Here is a 22,449-nt window from a genome sequence, read left to right on the forward strand (position 1 = left end):
TTCTCTTGCTTGTCTCCATTTTGTTTTAAGATAACACTCACCTAAGTGAGTCTTTGCAGCTTACACACATTTAAAAAGCTGGTACCAGGTTATTCACACGATAACATTTTTTGCAATAACAACTTACATAGGTTTGCAAGAGAAAAAATACCACACAGAAACAGTGGTTCACTTCTTTTAATCAGACACTGTTACAAAGTGGTTACACATTACAGATATGTGCAATGATCCATTGCTGAAGCACACAGTTCATAGAAGGTTCCCAGTGGATGCAAATGTTTGCTCCATGTTTTCTTTGAATCTTCTTTGTAAACTGAATGCTATAAAATTAAGCTAGTTACATTACTATTTGCATGCATTAAAGTGATGCACATACTTACCAGTCTCTCACTTTGTCCAATTAAATTCAACATCAGTATTTTGCCACCACCTGTCTTTTGAAAAAGATCAGTAATCCCAGCCCTTTCATACCACTTACACAAAAGCAGTACCAAGTGACAGAAAAAACCTTCACAACACATTCATTTCTGTGGCTGTACTGCTACTGAGAGGGGACACAACTCACTCACGTGCTCTATGAAGGTACTAAAACCAGCCTGGAGTTTGCTCAGTTTGGGTTCACTGCACAGTGTCCAGAAACCCTGAAGGAGCAATTGGGAGTCAGCAAGAAGTCTAAGGAAATAGTGGGAAATGCCAACCTCTTCCATATATACTGTACCAGAACTGGGGAAGAAGAGTGCTGAACCACTTGAGACTGGACATCCCAGAGATGATGTTCCACCAGAGGCCTAGCAGGACCTACCCTGGACAGATGCACTTGGTTTTGGTTAAGACAGCCTGGAACACACTGTACCCGTTAGTTATCCCCACGGACTGCCAGGCTGGGGTACCAGCAGTGCAGGTGGCACCCAACCACTGTGAAAACCAGGACTTCATGAGGTACCTGAGCAGCCAAGAGCCATCAGTTCCTCACCCCAGCTCAGTACTTAGCACTGAACTAGGGTCACCCACAGAGGTTACAAGAAACGTGGATACATCCTGTCACCAGAACGGCCTCACAGCAAGGGATCCCTACTGCTCACACACACCTGCCACCAAGGTGAAGCAAATACAGGTAAAGCTAAGTTAGAAATTTCACTATATAGGACTGCCCTATTTTTTTCCTGCTAGGGAGAAGCATATGTGCAACATTAGTTTTGCAGACAAAGCAGTTTAGTGGGAAGTACTGAGAACTGGTGTAAAGAAGATGCCAGAGATGGGCTGCAAGTATAACTCCTGTGAGCCTGGGAAGACACAATCCCCTTGAAAGTGTGTGTGGTGGTCTGAATTCTGCAGCACTGTGTAAGATTCCAGAATTCTAAAATAAACAGTACCACTGCAAGTGGCAAGACACTCATAAACTCACTCCAGCCCCTCCAGATAAGCTGCACAACTGAAGTGTCTGTTCAGCTCCCACTTTACTCTGACCCTCCCAGTACCTACTGTCTATGGAATTATCCACCTCCAATGTCAAAAGTCCCTCAGAGTGTGATAACATGGCCTTAAAAAGTGAATTAAAGCACAGATCTACAGCCCATCCAGCTGTGGATCTATGCTTGGTGCTACAGCACAGAAAAAGTTTTTATCTCCTGTGCTGATATGTAGAAATGAGATACATAAAGTCTAAATAAAAATAGATGGATGCAGCCATTCTGGAGAAAGGTGCATCTTCTATCCCATCACAAAGAACCTCTCCTGTTTTCTTTTAAGGTGTAAAATATTCTATAAAATAAAAATAAAATGCCAGAATATCTGAGAATATGGGATAGGGCAGAAGTAGAATAGAGGCACAGCAGTAACTCTGGAGTAAGATAAAACAGCTGGACAAAACCACATTTGTAGGTAGCCTCTGAAGTGCTGCAATGGACTAACAAAAATAATGATTAAAAAAAGCAGAAGAACAAGCTCCTGGCTCACAGGCCTAGCAAAGTAAAAATCTGTTGGTAGGAAATGGTAATTAGTAATAGCTAAAGAAAATCCAAGGATTACATTACTGCTATGGAGTTTACAAACAGAAATGCTTAATCCCCAACACAACAAACACAGGATCCTGTTGGTTTGCTGATAAAAAACAGCCTCATTGATAAAGGCATGTTACTGAAGTGATTTCAACTTTAGATCTTCACACTTTCCAGTAACATCAAAGGGTATTTGTTAAGGTTCTGTATTAAATTTTCCTTAAAGGTGCTTGCAGGTATTTATTACCTGCCCACAAGCACAGTTAAATCCATTACAGATCTTAAAAAAAATAATCTAGATGTTCACTCACTACTGAAATCAGTAGTAGATAACAATCACAGTTCAGAGACCAAAATTCCCCTCATGTATTTAAGTGGTATCATTTGAACAAATTAATTCAAATAGGAACATCAGGTACTTACAGATTAAACTAACCTGTACTGGCAGTGCTGTGGAATTTTTCTTCTCTACCAGTAAGTAGCAAATGCTGAAATTCTGCTGCTAGTTAACAGAAACACAAATTGTATTAAACCAAGGTGTTTAACCCATAATTTAGTTTTTTATTTAAAAAAAAAAAAGCTGCCAAACTTCAATTATTGCAATTTGTTGCTTAAGAAAAGCATATGAAGTAAAGGCGACTATAAAATTATTTTCAATTTGCCCTTACTCTTCTGATATTTTTTCATACATAACCCATAAATTTAACAAGGTCATCCTATTGCCTACCACAAACATAAAGGAAATTACAATACTTACATTGCCAGGTTCCTTCATTTAAGTCTCATAAAGTGTGTTTTCTTATTCTGGACTTTACAAATGAAAGAGCAAAATGTATTTTCTTCCACTCAGATTTACGAGAAAGAAGCTAAAGAATTCAGTGCAAGTAACTCAATGAAAAAAGAGAAAGAAAAAAAGCTCTGCATGATACCCTGAACTCAAAGCTTTATGTAATTTTTTAAGTTGGGAGACAGTGAAATAGCTTCCCCTGGTTGTGTTGCACTAATTTCTGATAATTCAAAATTACTGTCACCAAAAAACAGCTACTCATTGGCTACTAAGGGCAGCAGCAGCTGAAATTCTACACACCATCCCCAGCCACTTCTGAATAGCACCTGGGAACATGGTAAAGATTTAGACAAAATTCAAGGAAAAAAATTTGAGATATCAGAAGCTTGAATCCCTTCTAAGGCAGTTAGACCTTGTTTAGCTGCCAACAAGAGAATTTTTAAGGAAGCTTTCAAGCTCTCAAAGTTTGTACTTTCTCACTTTCAGTTAAGATGATACTGGCATTAAAATTCTGTTTTCTTAAAAAACCTTAAGTTCAAGATCGTATTTATGGAGAGGTTAAATTCCCTGCCACTAAAACAGCCGTGTTGCTGACTGTCCCCACTGCAAGCAAGCCCCTAAGAATGTCAGAGGTTCCTGAAAGCTTGTTCAGAAGGTGCCAGTGCCTCACTACTCACAGCAGGGACCAGGTATATAAATCCCAACCCTCCAGCTATTTGCACCAGGGTCAGTCAGAACTGCCTCCCAGGATGCCCAGAACAAATCCCAAGGATAACCCCCTGGATCCTGCAGTCAGGACAGGACATGGCTGAGGCTCCAGTGCCCAGTTCCCTCGGGGCACAAGACTAAAGTAAAACTGCATTTCCTCCAGCCCAGCCTTCCTGGGAATGTGGGCTCTGCCAACCAAGGCTCACAGTGTGCAAGGAAACACCACGTGTTCCTCAGGACCTCCAAAAGAATGTTATCACATTACACTGTAGAATCACCTGAATTCATCTTGATCCCTTCAAGAGCTGCCCCAAAACTTCCCTTACTCTGAACAACCTCCCCAGCCCAGCTACTGCAGACAATGTGGGAGTCACCAGCACTGCATTCCTACAGAACCCAGGCACTGTTTCACTGCTCTGAGTATTTTGATGGCAAGCACAGATTTTTTTTGGAGTCCCTCATGTGTGATGTGTACTTTATTTACCACATCTCCCATTCACTTCTCTTGTTTAAAACAGTGGGTGCAAATTTACCCAATTTAGCAGAGTATCAGTAACTCCTGCCCCTCGAGTAAAAGTCATGTACTTCTACTTAAGTTTAAAAACCCCCTGAACTCCGAGACCTACCTCTGTTAAAATCTATAAAAGTCACTAAAACATTGCCATAATTAGAATATTCACAAACAGTGAGATGTACAGCTTCGTGACACACAAGCTGCTGCAATACTGGAATGCAAGGAGGAACACACTTCATCCCTCAAAATAAAGACTACAAATTATTTTAACTATCCCCCTTAGATCCACACGAGGAGGCAGGGAGGGAAATATCACTAAGGAAACGTCACAAAAAGAGCAAGACATGAACCATTTACACCAGATGAGACTTTTAGGAGTCATTTCAAAGAGATGAGAGCCCAGCTGGTCTAACAGCTGAGGAGATACTCTCAGCAAAAAGCACTTTATGCCATCCTGGGGACTACAAGGACAGCAGCACTTGCACATGTCACTTAAGGACAAAACACAAATCAAAGGAAAGTCATTACTGCTGCCAATTTAAGGACAAACATCAGTCTGTGGTAACATCAGAATAACTCCAATGCCATCTGCCAATGCACCAGCTCCCAAAGAGGGAAGAAACAGGACCTGTCCCATCCAGTCCTTCAGTGACTTACAGAAAGGACAGGATTGCCCGAGGGAAGTGAAGGGGGTGAACTACCCACCAGAAACCACAAGCAGTGTTTGCAGTGGAGCAGGAAAATCCAGTCAGAAAACCTTTAATTCATACAGTAACGCCCCACAGAACTGTCTTAATGTCAAATGCATCATTCAAAAGCAGGTAGTGTGAAATTAAACTTCCTGGAATTGCTTAAAAGCACCTTTAAGGAAAAAAATCCCACAGCAACGTGGTGCTGAAAAAATGTTATATTTTGCTCACAAAACATGCCAAAACACAAAGAAATGGTTCATTTGCTCTGAAGGATTAGTATACAGAGGTTAAACAATGACACAGTGAAAACAGGAACTGCATTTTGGAGAACTGATTTGACATGTTCATGGGAAAAAAAATAACTTAAACAAAACCAGATAAAAGCAATCTCCCTGAACTGGGAAACTTTCAGCTCTCACCAGGGTATCAATTTATAAGGCGTAACCCCAGTGTGGATCTAAGTGGGTACTTCACTGGACACAAGACAGCACAAGTATCTGAATTTTAGCTTTGTGGGCTTGATGACAGGCTGAACATGAGGAGCTGGATAAAGCCCACCTAGTGCTGCATCAGTCTTAAATGGAAACTGGGAAAAAAGTTCAGGATCAGGCATTTGAAATTTGCCTATTTTTCACTTTGAGTCTCCACAAGATTCAGATACTTAAAGTAAGAAGTACAACCCACACTATTATTTTGGGTTAAACAGTTTCCTTGGATATTGTAGGGAAATAAGAATAAACCAAATGCTCCTGTAAACTAAGAAAGTGAAACAAATCCTAGTTGAAGAGTTGTTCTCATCTTCACTGTTATTGGGAGAGCACCACAATGAGAATTAGAAAAGCAAGGCCATGCTCAGTAACCATTTTGGAACAGTCAAGAGGACAATTTTCCAGCCAGACTGGGTGACTTGGAGGGGCCTTCTCCAGGAAAAATGCAAAGGGCAGAGTACAAGCAAAGAAGGGCACAACAGGAATGTGCAATCACTCTTCTAAGTTAAGAATTACAACTCTGTCCTTGAATTCAAATTACTGAAAATCCCACTGGGGGTCATTATTTAGCAAAATCTTGGAGAAATGAGACAGACTGTATGCTCATCAAAAACTACCATAAATTTTGAAAACCTTAAAAAAATTGTAAAATCAGACTCCTACATTTTTTTTCTATTTCACTGCTGATAGGCTGCAAGACCTCCTTGGACAAAACCTGCTCTTCTGAAGCTGAAGTTGTCTTTAGGCAACCTCAAGCATTCAAGGCCAATGTATCTGCACCACAGTGAGCAGCTTTTCCTTCACAAAGGGTACAATTTTTTGCTAGTCACTGTGTGAGAGAAGGAACTTCAAATAAACATAACTAAGCAAATTTTGAATATGCAACAGAATTTCACAAAGTTTCAAAAAAACTGCTGTGACTTTCACTATTGTTGCAACAGTCAAAATACTGTTGAGTTTGGTGTATTGGAGAGGTTGAGGAAAAGGTTCTTCCAGAAACTGCAGAAGAAAAATCTGCAGCTTCCATTTCTCACTCTTCTATTCTGTGTTACCAACTTGGGTCAAACCTCAGGTTCCTCCCAGGGCTCTACATTAATATTTGCTGAGGTGCAGCTCACGTGTGCAGCAGGATTAACATCTCAACCTTCTGCAAAGAAACTGTTCTGGAATTTGGGCTACACAATTTGGTGCCTATAAATGTCACCTGCTGGGTAAAACCTATTTTAAGCACTTCAACAGATACATCTCCCCAGAGGAGGAAACATTAGTACTTGGTATTTACATGCCACTAATTCAGAGACTACACAAAGTCAACACTACCAAACCCCAAAACAAATACAGCACAGATGCAATGCAGGGAAAGGTGGGGAGGGGCAGTGTGGCTGAAGGACCCCCTGAGCAGCCTCAAAGGAAATGCATTCCAAGAGAAAAGGTACCCAAACATCTTAAACAGCCTCCCTCCCCCTAAGACTCTTAAAATCACAACGATCATAAAAAGATAAATATTAATATAGAGCCCATCTACCAAAAGAGAATAAAAAACCTAAATTAAAATAAATTTAGGGGCCTTCACCAAACTTGCTGCAAGTTTGGGGACATAAATATCCAACAGCCATAAAGCTGTGAAAGCCCCCAGAATGAATAAAATAAATCCCACTTGCCTCAGACTGAACAGGGCACACTGAGACTCTGCCTCAGCCTGTCCTATGGCAGGGCTATAGGAAGAAGAAAAATTTAAATTTTAGAAAAAACATGACCCAATTAAGTGAAAGACATGCATTCAAAAGTTAACAAAATTCCAGTGATCAAGCAAACAAAAGAAAATTACTGCAATAGCACCTCTTTGGTTAGGACCAAACAGTATTTTTTGAACTTGGTAGCTATTTCTGAATTGGACAGTTTGTTTTGCTTTGTATCTTGATCAATGGAACGTCAGTCAGTTCTCTTGGGGCATTTTTCCCATAACTGATAGTACTTACTGTACTAGTTCATGAAAAGTAAAGATTCCATCAGCCACTGGAAATGTTCCCCCTTGTCTTTGTGTTTATGTAGAAACTAGACCAGTACAATTATTAAGACATTTACTATTAAGTGCCATCAGTTCCCATTTTAAATTGCAGCCCCAGCTCATGGACTGGTGTATCAGTCTCAATTTAACTGAAGGTCATAATGCCCTTCTTGCTGTTCCTACAACTAATGTCATCTTGGTATTTTATTTTTTTATCTTGTATGCAGAATTCTTTGATTCCTATAAAATAACTGTGGGTTATAGATCCCCTTCAATTTTATCCAAGTTTTAATAAGTTTAAGTGTAAGTGCTGTTCAAGAGCTCCACACATTAAACCAATGGCAGAAACCACAGCAGGCAGATGCAGCTGAATGTGTTTCTAGAAGCTTGTTTATACTCTCCTTTGCATGCACAGAGTGAGGAATTGTTATCCACTGTTATTACATATTCAGCCCAGCCTCAAATTTATAATCACCACCTAAAATCTTATCTGTGGAAAAAAAAAATAATCCAGGAGTTTCAGAAGAAATTTTTAGTCCACATAAGCCAGCTAAATGGTCAGTATTTTATTTGCCAAAGGCAGGAAGCCATTCTAAAGGCAGCATGAAAGAGTCACATCAAGTCTTCTGAAAAACTAGCCCAGGCTTTTTCAAGGTTCTTTCATGCCAGTCTCATCCCTTTCGCCCTAAAGGTCAGCTGCTCATAACAATATTATGAGACCATGCATAAAATAATTTAGAACCTTTCAAACAAGTCCTAAATGCCATAAATTCTGGTATGTTCTTTGCTAAACATTTTCCCGCCTCTGTCTGAGATTTTCTTGTAGTGTTATTTTTTTGTATTCAACATTTGCATTACACTGCAGTTCCAAGACTGGTCAAAATGCTCTTGCAAGTGTTAACTTTACTGTAACATCTGCCGTGGCATATTTAGGCAACGACTGAAAAACAAAGCTTCTGCCCCTGTAATTACAGTAGCAGAGTCCTGCAGCAGCACAAGAGATGCTTTTCTGTGATCATAAAGGCTTCTGTCATCTCTTTCCAGGGAGAGATGAACTACAGCAGAAGCCTGTTCCCATGGCTGTGTTACACTTGGGATTTTGCTGGCACAGTGCTGTTGGTTACACTTGGTACTGTAAACCAAGCCTTAGTCTTGACACAAGCCACTACTAACATTCCAAGTAGTTTTCAGAACTCTTTTTGGGTAAATGCACCATAAATCCAACTCTCTGAACATTAAGAAGCAGTATCCAAAGAAATGAAGGCAGGGACCAGCAGACAACACAGGCACCGAAATACCTGCCTGTTTACAGAGGAGTCACACGAGAGACAAGAGTAACTAAAGGCAGCCACATCACAGCTCTTGTAGCACAGGAATGACAGGAGCAGGAAAGGGAGTATCCACGTGAAAATCATGGAAAAAAATTGTTCACCTGCTTCTATGTGAGTACCAATGAAAAATATGTGGCAGTACTTACTTCAGGGATTATCACAACATTACAACTAAGGAAAGCTCAATCTCAAAGTGCATCCAAGCTTTAAGTCTCTGCAGTATTAGCTACCAAATGGTACCATTACAAGAACAATGAGACATTCACTGTTTTAAAAGAGGGAAATTCTTAATTAATACAACTTGCAGAATATGCTGAGTTAACAGTACATGCAGTAAGGTTTGATCCCAGGAGAAGGAGGGGCCTGAAAACAACATACAGAAAGTTATGGAAAGACACCGAACGAAGAAGGGATTTACTTGACTGGGGCAGGAGGGCAAAGCATCCTTACAGCAGCAATATGATCTCCAGAAAAAGCAAGAAGTTCTACAGTTTTACAAGCAGTAGTTAAGATCACTTTATAAAGTACGAATTTTATACGTAGTATTACAAAATGGATAAATATAAGACATTGTAATAATCTCTCCATTGTTGTGTAATTATCCTTATTAGGTAAACAGAAGAAAACCAGAGTATAAAAGCATTGCCTCAGCAAAACAGTTTTATCTGTTAGACTTATGTGTAAAGCAAGATGAAGAGCTAACAAAAGATCTGACATCAAGGCCCACTCAGCACATTTGCAAGCCAAATACTGCACATCTGACAGGTGATCAGCAGATACCAGTGATCAGAGAGGACTGCTTCTCAACAGAGGCTTGGAGTTATGGTCTTACAACTGCTAAACACTTCAGAGAAAGTGCCTGGCAATTCTTCATGGTTAAAATAAGGCCATTCAGCTGTAATTAGACTGCACTGGATGCTCTTGTGCTTTTAGGAGACATTCTGTGACCCAAGGTCAGAAGCTGAGACCATGTAGTGCTTTAGCTGTACTGTATTTTTGCACTTTTAAGAGACAGTACAAAGCCACAGGAAGTACTTACGTGCAGCTAAAAAACCCCAAGACTTTCAAGAAACAGAGCCATAATGCTCAGTAATATAATTTAAAAAAAACTCCATCTACAAAAACATCTGTGGAACAGTGACACAAAAATGCTGACAGTCTTTCTAACCTACCCTAAAAGAAGAGCTATCCCCATCAATTAAATTGCACAGATAAGGCTTGAGGCTGGAACATGTATTTAAAGTTGACCTGCAAATGAAAAAATTCACCGCTCATTTTGTTTCCTCCTGTGATAAAGAGGCCAGAGAAGCTCTCACTGTCCTCCCCTCCAAAAAGTCTCTCTCTACATTCTCACTTTCATCAGAAATATAGCACAGCAACACAGTGATGTCAGATACTCAGAGAACTACAATCTTGACAGGAATTTATGACTCTGGTCTTATAAACAGATAAATGACTAATTCATAGGGAAAAGCCTCTCTGATAAAAAGGTCTCTTACTCCAGACACTTTCACTGAATGGCTCAAGAAAGAAGCTCAGTCAACATCTCATCACACAACAGATGGTTACAGATAGTTCATGAAATTCTGAACACTTAAAAATACAGCGTATAACACATTACTCTTGCCTGCTCTGCCTCCTTCACACACTAATAAGGTCAAGCTACTATTTCTCTTTTGCAGGTCAACTTCAATACATCAACTGGGAGTCACTCACCCATGTGACATGCACCTGAGCTTCTAGAAAGATGAACCTGAAAGACTCCTGCAATTCCTATGCACTTGCACATTGAGAGGGGTCAGCTGAAGAGTGAACTAACAGGACACACCTGGCACGAGGATGTGTCTTAGAGCACTTTCACATCCTACAAGTAAGTGCCAGGACTAGAAATCAGTTAAAATTTATTGAGGACAAGAAAGCACAAATAAAGAAACATATGCATTAAGAGAAGTTACAACCAGAGTTAGGATGTGCCTCCTGCAGCCTCAGTTTTGAGGAGTCTGTTAATAAGTGTACAGGTCTTTGTCTACTCAGATGTACAGCTAGAGGAGTGACTTTTTAGAACAAGGAATTCAGATTTTATCAAAACAGCACCTATAACTGTGCTCATTACACCAATGGCTACCACAGCATGCATCTGTACAAACCTTTCAGGCAGTTGTCCACAGCTGGTCACGAATAAAAAGGCATATAAATTTTTCTCCTCTTTTATTACAATGAAGTTTATAACAGTACAGAAAAGTCACATGACCTCAGCGGGTCAGTTTACTTAAACCCTGAAACAGGAGGAACTCTAAATACATTAAATATTGTTACAAGTTCAGACTTTAATGTACAAGTAGTTGGGAGTAGTTACAGCCCTCACCAAACTATGTTGGGGACATGAAGTCCAACAGCACTTGAAGTGCTGTGAAGGCATCATTTCACAAAGAGCAACGTAACATCACAGAACTTGCCTTTAAGGTGGTATGTTCATGTAATTCCAGCGCCTTCACAATTTAACGAACCATATTTACTATACTTCACTTCTAAAAACCTAGATGAAACATGAAAAAGAAGCCATACAGTATAAATTGCAACATCAGGAAAAGTTCCTGTTATTATTCCAAATAATTTTTCCCATGTAAAATAAGAATGTCCAATAGCTCCTTGCATGTGGGAAGGTACTTATATTTTTAAAGTCACAATGAAGCCTTAATTGACGGAAGCTCTGCTATATTAACAGCACAAGATGAGAAAAGGTTTAATCTCCAAACCTATTAGAGCGTGAGTAGGAGCGTCAGTAGCGGCCACCTTGCGACATTACGGGGGGTCTCATTCCCATGGGAGGTCGAGGAGGTCCACTTTGGTACGGGGGCACCATCGGAGGTCCCTGACCGTATGGAGGCATGGCCCCAGGAAGATATCCTGGCATGCCCTGGTGATGAGCACCATACTGACCTATAAACAGAACATTTAAGATGCAAAGAATAATTTTTTTTATTTTTTTAAATAACGAGAAGTTGCCTTTTGTGAAAAGCTTCACCCCTCCCTGCCAGAATAGGCCACTTCAAAGTTTTAAAAAGGTTTATAGCAAAGACAAAGCTTTTCAGGAAAAGAAAGCTGGGAAACTTGTGATTACCATGAGGTGGCATGGGAGGTCTCATTCCTTGTTGCTGTGGAGGAATTCCTGGCTGTGGTGGCATCATACCTCCAATTGGTCCAACTGGTGGATTACCCAGGGCAGCCTGTCCTGGCCGAGGAAGATTGCGCTGGTACTTGGGCAACTGAGCCCTTCGCTCTTCCTAAAACCAGAACACACAACCACAACAGTGTGTTAAAACTCTCCAAAAGCAAAGTAAAGAGAGGTTCAACAAAGCACATTACAGGTACTAAACTATTTTTAACCACCTTACAAATTCAGAGACTACCAGTAACATTACACAGGAGCACCTGAATTTTCCCCTTTCCTGCAGAGTTACTGCATTAATATCAGCCAACGGAGTGTTTTGCACACAACACAAATTCTGCCCCTCCCCAGCTCAACAAAGCCTTGTTCTCTTAAGCTGAGACAAAAATGCTGAACGCAAATCTAAAGATACCTGACCTGAAATTAAGGTTCATTTGTTTTATCCATAAATTCCATTTTCTGACTGCTGTAACAGCACCAAAACCACTTCAAACTGTTCAGTCTCTTGTTCTACACTACCTGTATGTATTAAACTTCAAGCTTAAGTCACATTGCAGGAAAAGTCCAAATTACATTTTGGGTTGAGTGATTTCCCATCACCAACAAAGCTAAGGCACAGAACTGCAGCAAGAGCACTGCTATATGCCAGCCATCTCAGTTACATTAATTCTGCACAGTTTGCACTCTCACCATTATTAAATAATACAGAGCGCAGAAGAAATTCCATTTAATCAGCCATACCAGCACAAATTGCATTTTTCAGTGAGACAATGAAAACATTTTAACTTACCAGTGATATATCCTCATCTGGATGGATCAACTTACTGGTTGCACTGGTTGTGGTGAGGGTAGCAGGCTTACTTGTTATAGATGTGGCTGGTTTAGCTGCAGTACTGTTGGTGGTGCTAGTGGTTGAGGCTGTGGACTGTGTGTAAGCAGGGAATGTAGGTTTTGGGGGCTCTGTTGTCGTTGCAGGTGTAGAATTCAAAGGTTTGAAATCAGTACCAACTGGCCCTGGCACAGCTGCTGCAGCCTGTGGAACACAGGGACAGGTCAATATTTGTATCTCAAAGCATAAGCAAACTTAAATAATGATGTCTCTTAGAGCTCTGAAACCTTCCAGTGAGATACATAATTATAACAAGCTTGACAAAAGTAAAGTTCAGCCTTATTGCACACTAGAGCAACTGAAAACAAAACAAAACAAAACCCAGGATATACACATATACACACACACACTGGAAAGGCTAAAATTCGCAGGTCAAAAGCCACAACTAGACAAAAGGAACAAACAAAAAAAAACCAAAACCCCACTATCAAAACCTTTATCTGAAATACTGAATTTGGTAGATGTCCGAATCTTTCCTGAACCACTGTTTTGTAAAGAGCTCTAAGTATAAATTCATTGTTCTCTCACTAATTAACATACTTTAGCAATCATTAGTTCAGAGTACAGCTCAAACTGTTAGTTTTCATTAAAATTTAGTAGTTAAGTAATATTTTAACCCAATATTTAAGAAAGCTCTATTGTGTCAGGGCTTTGAAGTGTTCTCTGCATAAAAACTCTGAAGCATTGTCACAAAGTACTATGTCTATCTACAGAACTTTAATCTCATTTGAGAATGAAGAATCAGCGGAAGCAGATACGAGGTTCACTACAGATTCCAGCAATTCACCTTTCCTACTTTTTTCTTTAAAAAACCCTGCAAATGTCTGCTTTACAAAGCTGTCTCAGAAGACATAGCAATCTCCAAAGCAAGCCTTAGTTATGAGAGAATGCTTTTGTTTCTAGTCACTGTGTATTTACAGTTATCTGAACTTCCCAATCAAAACAAAAAAAAAAAATCTAACATTTTGCACATAATGCAAACGAAAAATTCCCTACACATTGTGATGTACCATATTAAACAACAAACTAAAAAGCCTTAACCATGCATCAAGCTAACCACTGCCCACTAAAATGCATTTAACTGCTTTCATGCTTTTTTAACCCTTTAGAACCAGGATGTAACATTCTTTCACACTAAAAAAAAATCGGGCACTTTGACAAGCTTATTTCTAGTAAGATACAACTCCCAATCAAGGACTCTGCGGTTTTACCAGCTAAACATAATCAGGAAGGTAACAGAAGCGATCTGAAGATGTTTAGTCAATTTTAGATTTCACAGAACGGTCCAAAGGGTTAAGTTGCAAAGCAATTTTTTGTTTTGAACTGTGACTTCCTGCGTACTTGTGCTGTGCTAGGAAACAGAGCGTTAGAAGACGCTGACAGACTTTCTGAATTGGAGGAAGCTGCACTTGAGCTTGTGACAGGTGTCCCCATCTGTAGCATAAAAGAAAGGAAACAGTGAAAAGTCTCCAAACAAATGGGTGGAAAGTATCCACATGAAAGGATTTCTTATGCTAAACCCTTTCTTATTAAAGGACTGGGCTTTTGTAAACAAGTATCTTCCCTGCAGAAGTCCAAAATGCAAATAATACACTATGAAGGTTTCTGCAACATACTTGAAAGAAAGTAAAGACTTCAGGACTTACACACAAGTGCATTCAAAGGGAAGAGGTCACAAGCCACAATCAATCCCCACTTCCCTCCCCAACACATTCAAATGAATTTTTTACTACCCTAACTTACTCCTAAACTTTCTGAAGAAAAGAACCTCCTAACTCAGGCAATGTTTAAGCAGTTTAACAAGATGACAGAATAAATCAGTCTATCAATTGGCAGAGAGCCCATTATGAGAATAGCTGAGAACAAGTCATGCCAAGACTCGTAATTTGTAAATTTTAGGTAGAGTTCTATGCAATCAGACTCCTGTGGCTGACTAACACATCCCTTCACCCACCCAAAGCACCTTTATAAACAACAAACTAAAGGCATTAAACAAAGAAGTGTTTTGCCTACTCCTCTCTTGCCCACATGCTTACAGAATTGTTTCGTTTCACGGCTGTTGCAAGACAAAGAATCTCTTACAATTCACTCAAGCACTACACTGAATTAAACTTCAAAATCAACCCAAGCAAGAAATCAGTCATTTCTGGGGCCTCCTCAGTAATAAACAGCCACTGCTGACACTGTGGCAATTTGACGGATATAACAGCAGCTATTCCAGGCTCTGGGATCCCTTACCTGCCCCGCACTTGGGAAGAGTGGTTTAGTGACTGGAGGCTGTGGGGTGGGTGCTGCTGCAGCAGGAGCTGGAGGCCGGTTAAGGATGCCTGGAGCTGTGACAGGCTGTGCTTGTGTCATTGGGGGCATGCCAGGCCGCGGCCCCACGGGGGGAGGCATACCTGCAACCACAAAGCATTGCCAACGGATCAGGCTCCAGGGGGAAAGAGTATTCCTTTAAAGAATTCTGTTCACAGCGTTCCTCAGAACCATCTCCCACAAGGAAGATGTATTTCTAAGGCAACAGTAAAACAAAACACGACACAGGGTAACATCAGCAATCACCAAGCAGTAACACAGGCAGTAACCTCCAACCCTTCAGAGCAGTACTGAAATAAGTCACTTTTTTACTAAAGCTTCCATAATGAAGTTTATGCCCTCATTAAACCAATGCAATTAATGCAGTAACTGTTTCCAACACACACTGCCACGAGTGTGGATGAGACTGGTACAAAATCAAAGAGCCTCAGCCCTTATGAACAGCACCAGGACTGTGACAAACACCGTCAGTGCTGCTGGGGGGCTTCAGCACAGTGACTTTTTGTAGTCTGTCATCCCAAAACCTGCACTTGGCGTGCATGGGGCTCTAGGAGAGGGTCAGGTGGGAAGTTAACAGCTCCCAGGGGTTCCATCAAGCAAACCAGCAAATCTCAGCTCATTACCACACAGCTGCTGCTCAGGTGGAACACCCTGTGAACTTAAGGCTGCTCGAGAGCTGCACAAGCTCAAGAGACATCTCTTCCAGCTATGGTAAGAGACCAAAATTGCAGTTAAGTTTCTTCAAACAGAAGGCTCATTAGTTGGGTAAATCACCAGCATTATTCCTCACATTCCACATTTTCAATCATTACTATTTTCCAGCTGCAGCCACAGATATTAAAAAAAAGGGATGAGGCAACATAACAGTCAGAGGATATGCAATAAGAAAACTATATTCTATTTTTCACTTTAACAACAGAGTAAAACTCAAATAATTATTTATAATAAAAAGCCATAAATCAGCCACCTCTGCACAAGAGTGGCTTCTGTGGCAATCAAACCACATCAAGGTGGTGGCACTTATATAAATCCTATATCTTAGTGAAAATAAATAAATATAACTCTCACCATAGTACGAGTTCGACAACCCTGACCTACCTGGTGGCATACCAGGCATAAGAGGTGGGATTCCTGGCCCAGGAGGCATCATTCCACCCATTGGCATCATCCTATTAAACAGAAAATGAACACTGGTATGAACACTCATGATAAACTGTTAAGACAATTGGCATATACCTGTATTAGACAAAAAAATCATGATAAATAATTCCAAGAAGCTCCCAACAGAAGCAATTCAAAACCAGCTGACTCCACAAGAAAAAAACCCCAAGAAACCCAACACCCAAAACCCCAAGAAACTTTGAACTTTAATTTCTTAAGATTTCACTTCCACTATTATGAAATTTCCAGAACTGGTGTCCCTCTTGAAATCTATTTCAGGCTACCAGTTGCAGCAAAGTGTTCCAAGAACACTCAGGGAGTCTGAATGTAGGAAAACAGCCAGTTCAAATCACCCTTCAATCACTGTGCATCTGCTGTTACTCCTCTGACACCACAAGTGAATGGCAGAGAACCCAAATGTGTGCAACTATCCACAAAATATTGATAAAAGCAGAGGGTAAGAAAGCTGCTGGAGTTTCAATTACAGTAAATAATCCACATACTAATGATAAAGTGGATTTTTTTTTTAATATGAGAAGTTCTCATTATAATATATTTTTCTTCATATTAAAAAGGGCTTTTCCCTAGATGAATATGTGTGATTGCTTTACAGGGAACAAACCAAGTATAGCTTTAATTTGCTTAATTTTTTGCAGATGCTCGAAGACAGATAAGGGAAACAAAATAAGGGAACACTCATTACTTTAGTGAGCAAGATAAACAGATGTGCAGCAACACCCCAAAACCCCACTAAGAAGCAGTTTGTTTGTATGACAGAGTCAAGACACCTTCACCACTGGTGTTTCAGGATCAAAATAAATCACCATGAGGAGGTGAGCACTCATTCTGCAAAGCCTGAGTTCTATTCCCAACTCCTCTGCCACTGCTAAAGGGAACACCCAGTGCAGGAGCAGCAATGGCTGCAAACATAGCACCATTACCCCTTTTTGGGGTGATGGTCAGAGGAAGCAAAGTCAGTCCTGACACACACATTAGACACAAAAAAGTGCTGGATGCTCCCTGCCTGCTGCCCCCAGAAAGGGAACTTCCCGAGGAACTGCAGAGACAGTGCTAGAAATATTGTCAAACTAAAAACAAAGTTGCTTTCTGTGTCCTAATTCCTCTTTCCTCATTTTTAGACACAAGACAATCACGTTAAGTAAGTAAAACTTTAGATTAAAATGGCAGTGCAACCTCTGCTCCCCAATGGAAATGCAGGGAAGGTTTGGCAAATCCAGTTGTGTTTTTACTGGGTGATGTAACAGTCACCTGACATTAACAAGGAGTTTAGTCAGGACTAAGCACCAGAAAAACTGATTAAGTTCTCTTTAGTTTCCACTCAGAAAAGCTAAAGTCATGATGAGCATCCACAACACATTCGACTACGACATGATTTTTAAATTCAAGGATTGTTAAATCAATATTTATGTCCCAAAAGACAACCACCTTCCACCTCAGTGAACTTTAAAACTTAAAAACTGAGTTCCTGCAGTATGTTCTGCAGTGTAAAGAACTGAGCACATGGAGCTCTACTCTGGTTCAAGAGACCCCTAAGGGTCTATTTTGTTAATATTATGTAGAGCACATGTCAGGCATAGTTTTGTAATATTTAGATAAAGCATAAAAACATATTATACAACAACAAAACCTAACTAGACATTTCCCCCAGATTCTCAGGCAATATTCAGAGGTTTTCAGTAAGACAATTTCAAGCTTATCAAAAACATGACATAAAATGGCATAATGAATGTACCTAGAATTACATTAATGAGATGCTTACATGTTTCCACCACAAAATGACTGCATGTATTTTCTCTGTTGATGTAATCTGTGAAAATTTATGACAAAATCAAAAATCTAACTGTGAATTTTCAAAACACATTGTGATAGGGTACGGTGTCAACCCCAAACAAGCATAAAAAACCAACACCTTTTGCCCAAAATACAAGAAAAATATAAACCATCCAGTATCTTTTTCCTGTTAGGTTGATGACTGATAAGCAGATGCACAACATATGTGCAGTGCACAAGGGAAGTGGCTCACAGAAGGCTCTAAACCAACACAGCAAAACTTTAAATTAATATACTACTATTTAATGAAGTTAAAAGAAAAGCAACATACTTTACACATAAACTCACAGCTTGGCCATATTTTACATGTTGGTTTACAGCCATCCAGTTCTCTAGTTAGTCTTAATATTTAGGTCACAGAGTTTACAATTTCCTAAACACGTTTTTTTAATTAGCTTTACTTCTTCTGTGACAGTTTGAAATGCACAGTATTTATATGTAATATCAAGTCTTCCTTGCTACTCACCCAGGTGGCATTCCAGGCATAACTGGAGGCATTCCAGGCATCATAGGTGGAACACCTGCCATTAATGGCGGAATACCTTAAAAGAAAAACACATTTTCAGCAACTCTGACAATATACAGTTGCTAACAAATGGCATCTAATAAATGTGGACTGGATAACTGCTTTACAGGAAGCTCTAAAAGGTTGCTTTTGAAATAACGTTGCTTACAAACAACACAATATAAAACACCTGCGAATCTGACTTGGATTTGTTGCTCTCAGTCCTGCAAGACTCTAAATTTTCTTAGTGGTCTCCAAAGAACACACCTTATTGCAAGGAGAAGAGACCATTTTTCACTCACTGAGCAAAATTCTTTCCTCACATATTTGTGGCCTGTGTATAAACTGCCTGTTCTGTGTGAGCAGTCTCTACATACACAACAGCCTTTCTGCCCTGTTTCCAAAACCCCACAAACAAACATCTCTGGTAGACATCTCTTCGAAGCACTAAGCTGTCTTACTACCACATGCCTTCAATCTACATACCAGCTTTAGGTATCTTAATCTACTCCATGAAGGAAGACATGCAGGGGAAGGACACAGAACGGGGGAACAAAATGAAGAAACTGCTTATCTGCACCTCACAGAACTATTTTGTGACCTCCCAGACCCAGTGTTAAAAGGGCAGATTATTACTCAGCACACCAGCAGCAATTTGTGTAATTTCTACCCAGCTTTTCACACCCTCTCACCTGGAGGCATCCCTGGAGCACCTGGCACAGGAGGCAAACCCGGCTGTGCCATTGGGGGAATGTACCCCTGCTGTGGCTGAACTTGCTGGGGTTGAAATGAAGTCGAAGCCGCAGATTCGTCATCTTCATACTCATCAGAATCATCCTGTTGTTTCTTTTTCTGGCTCTCTGCAGACAGGACAGTGGATGGTCAGACAGAATGCAAATTACATTCCATTAAATTAACTTTATCTGGGGTGTTCTGGTTGGAACAAAACCAGTAAAATTCCAATCTGGAGCTGCCATTAGAGAACGCGTTAAAGCCAACCCTCACTGTGTCCGCGGCTGAGTAAGGACCAGAGCAGGGAAATAACACTTAACCAGCCACATGACACCTTACCCTGAGTTTTTTGTTCAAGTAACCTCCTCCGTTCCTCCATATCTTTTTCTGGAATGCCCTCCATCCCATAGATTTCCAGTTCAATGTCTGTTCTTCCGGGAATAGCATTTGGAACAGCATCTATTGTTTCCTTATGTACCTAAAGAAAAAGAAAACCAAACAAATGCTGCTGACCACAATTCAGGTTCAATTCTCTGTGTTCTTCAGCCAGTTTCAAGATAAAAAAGGAACATTCTTAATGGGAATAATCTCTCTGGCCAAGCATATCCTTGATTGTGCTTCCTAATCTCTGGTAACTACTATTAGCTCTAAAACCACTTTACAGACTTGTCTTAGAACAACAAGACAACACAATTCCTTCACTCCTCCTCCAGAACTGAGGGCAGAGATCTCTGCTGCACAGTGTCCATCTGACTGCTGACACAGCAGGACTCCTGTGCTGGAAACAGGCCATTGCTGCCTTTTTTGCATCAGTCTTTAAAAGCTGGAAGCCCCAAACGCCACCTTTTTAAGGTCACTATTCATTCAAATTTTAGATACTCTTAGAAATAACCCATGTAAATCTAACAGTCCTTACCTGCATGCAATGTATAGCTAAACCAGGTCCTGTATACAGTTTCTTATGACATATATGGCATTTAAAGTGCTTTGCTTTCTGATGCTGTATAAGGATTTTTTCATCGTCAAAATCCCTATTACAATACCTATAGAAGACTGTTAAGGAAACATTTAACCCTGAAAGTGACCTCCTAGACAAAATCAAGGTAATTAGCACCAGGGTGATTTTTGCTGAAGCAAAAGACACAGGAAGCATCTCTGAGCATTCAAAGAGTAACAAATATTTCATGTATGTCTGAAATCACCACCCTCATGTGATCCAGCATTTCCCTCATCAGACAGGTATAAAACTATGTGCAATAAGAATAATTTGATTCCATGTCCTTTGTCACATGGTTTTCAAGTCCTACTTCTTTTTAAGTGGACTCACTCTTTCTCTTCAAGGGTGTGGATTAAAATAAAGTTGCAAAAGCATTAAAGGAGAAACAGACTGGAAATCAGAAAAAGGGAAGCCATGATAAAGACTCAAAGTGTCTCTTTAGTAACAAGTACCGGTAACTAACAAACATAAAAGAGAACAAAGGTCTTAGTTAAAAATTCCTTTCCTACCCAACTATCAATTCTTCTGACACTGCATAATTTGCTGCAGTCATTAAAGAATTCTCTGCTTTTAAACAAAAGTATTTTAAACAAGGAACTTTCTGGATATCTACGTAACCGAAGAGGCAAAACTGCATTTCCTTCCTGCAGGTCAGCACTGGGATTTCAGCAAACACTCCACACACATCTTCCTCGGCAAGACAAATACACGTTTGCAATTCGTTATTAACACAATGTTAACATTGTTAACACAAAGTGTCTCTTGCTTCCGCTAAAACGTGAAATACATTAACATCTAACACAGAAGCCTTCCAACATAAAATGGCAAAATATCTCAGAGGAGCTTATAAATTCCTTTATTAAAAAATCCTAGATTGGGCAGAAACATCTGAGAGAAAGAAAAGGTAAATTTGTAACCACTCCCCAATAGACAGCAGATTCTGAAGGAGGGACCGAAGAAAAATCCACCGGTATTTCAGGACACTGAGAAATTCCACCTGACGGTGATGCAGCAATTACAAATTTGAAAGCCTTCCCGGCCACAAAAAAAAAAAAAGAAAAAAAAAGGCAAAAAAAGAAAGAAGTTTCCAAAAACTCTCTTTTAATCAAATTCCTCTCCTTGAATAGCTGTGTATATTAGGAGCAGGATTTTCTCGCTTGTAACATCCTTTCCCCGGGGGCTAAAGACCGTTTTCTTTTTTCCCCACGACGCCGGCAACCCCGCGGGCCCGGCCCGGCTTCAGGGAGCGAGTGTGAGGCCGCGGCCTCGGCAGGAGCGGCCCTGAGAAGAAAAAAGGCACGGACCGGGGCCCATCCCGAGCAGCACTGGGACAGAACAGCGCCGAGCACCGAAACAAACCGTAACGGGGGTGGGGAGAGGGGGGAGCCCTGTCCCGGGGCAGGCCGAGGCCGAACGGCGACCGCGCCAGGCCGCTCCCCTCCCCCACCCAGCTCCCCGCACCCGCCGCGTCTCACACACAAGGATACCAGCACCAAGGCTTCAGCTGCTTCTTCTTCTTACGTCCCATGGCTGTGGTAGCGACCCCGAGCTACAGAGCAGGAGAGCCGAGCGCTCCCTCAGAACCGCAGCGCCCGCGCGACCGCCCCGGACCGAGCGAGGAGGTACAAAATGGCGGCCGAGCTCCCTCAGGCGCCACCGCCTCCGCGCTCCCAGCGTGCACCGCGCCGGGAGGGAAGGGAGGGGGGAGTGCCCACGTGACGCGCGCGCGGCCCCCTCGGGCTGTCCCGAGTCCCCTCACGGCGCCGCCGCCATTTTGTCCGGTGGGGGCTGTGGGTGCGCGGCCTGAGGCACCGACATGTGTCATAGAGTTATAGAGTCACGGGATGGTTTGGGTTGGGAGGGACCTTAAAGAGCATCTCGTTCCACCCCCTTGCCGTGAGCAGGGACACATTCTATTAGACCAGGTTGCTCAGAGCTCGATCCAGCTCACCACCCTCACAGCAAAGAACTTCCTCCTAAGATCTAATCTAAACTGTTTCTCGTCTTCATATTTAGTGATGCAGAGAAACTGTGTTTTCCCTACGAAATCTGACAGGGCAAGAAGACGGTGTTGCTTAGACTGTGCTGTGCAGTGTTGTGGTGCCAGCTGTGTCCGTGTTACGGGCTGCTGACAGTGAGGCCATGGGGTGTGGGGGAGCCTGGCCCTCCGAGAACACAATAAAAACAACTGAAACGTGTTGCGTTGTCACCCTCCTCAGCTTCCTGTGCCTGGCCAGGCTGGTCCCTCTGTTACACTGGCAACCCATTGCGGGGCGTGTCTGTGTTATCCCCACAGCTCTCCAG

At 41.2% G+C, this 22,449-nt stretch overlaps 1 protein-coding gene across 10 annotated transcripts; it reads right to left on the bottom strand.

Moving 5' to 3' along the window:
- Positions 1-159: 159 nt before the first annotated feature.
- On the bottom strand, positions 160-21,818 carry ZNF207 (zinc finger protein 207). 10 transcript variants are annotated; one of them, XR_001874243.1, is made up of 14 exons: positions 21,633-21,818; positions 20,065-20,191; positions 19,488-19,626; positions 19,109-19,276; positions 18,378-18,453; positions 17,841-17,888; positions 15,968-16,068; positions 14,822-14,982; positions 13,925-14,017; positions 12,485-12,727; positions 11,647-11,809; positions 11,282-11,465; positions 10,982-11,061; positions 160-6,901 (listed from the first exon to the last, which is right to left on the bottom strand). XR_001874243.1 is itself a non-coding variant. In XM_017811922.1 (13 exons), exons 1-12 carry the CDS (start codon positions 21,671-21,673, stop codon positions 11,305-11,307), a joined length of 1,521 nt encoding a protein of 506 aa, XP_017667411.1. In that variant the 5' UTR covers positions 21,674-21,818; the 3' UTR covers positions 10,410-11,061; positions 11,282-11,304. The 10 variants fall into 10 exon arrangements, 9 of the variants coding, with proteins under 9 accessions (XP_017667411.1, XP_017667412.1, XP_017667410.1 ...); XM_017811922.1 differs by lacking the exon at positions 160-6,901 and having other exon boundaries at positions 10,410-11,061; XM_017811923.1 differs by lacking the exon at positions 160-6,901 and having other exon boundaries at positions 10,410-11,465; positions 15,998-16,068.
- Positions 21,819-22,449: the final 631 nt, after the last annotated feature.

This window comes from Lepidothrix coronata, unplaced genomic scaffold, assembly GCF_001604755.1.
Source record: "Lepidothrix coronata isolate B3197 unplaced genomic scaffold, Lepidothrix_coronata-1.0 Scaffold34, whole genome shotgun sequence".
Taxonomy (NCBI): Eukaryota; Metazoa; Chordata; class Aves; order Passeriformes; family Pipridae; genus Lepidothrix; species Lepidothrix coronata.

Excerpts from the sequence above, each read along its gene's own strand:
- ZNF207 (XM_017811922.1), bottom strand. The coding sequence starts at position 21,673 with ATGGGACGTAAGAAGAAGAAGCAGCTGAAGCCTTGGTGCTG. Across the intron at positions 17,889-18,377 it reads ATGCCTGGAATGCCACCTGG|ATTACATCAACAGAGAAAAT; the intron begins GTGAGTAGCAAG and ends AAATTTTCACAG. Across the intron at positions 14,018-14,821 it reads TCTTCCCAAGTGCGGGGCAG|ATGGGGACACCTGTCACAAG; the intron begins GTAAGGGATCCC and ends TTTATGCTACAG.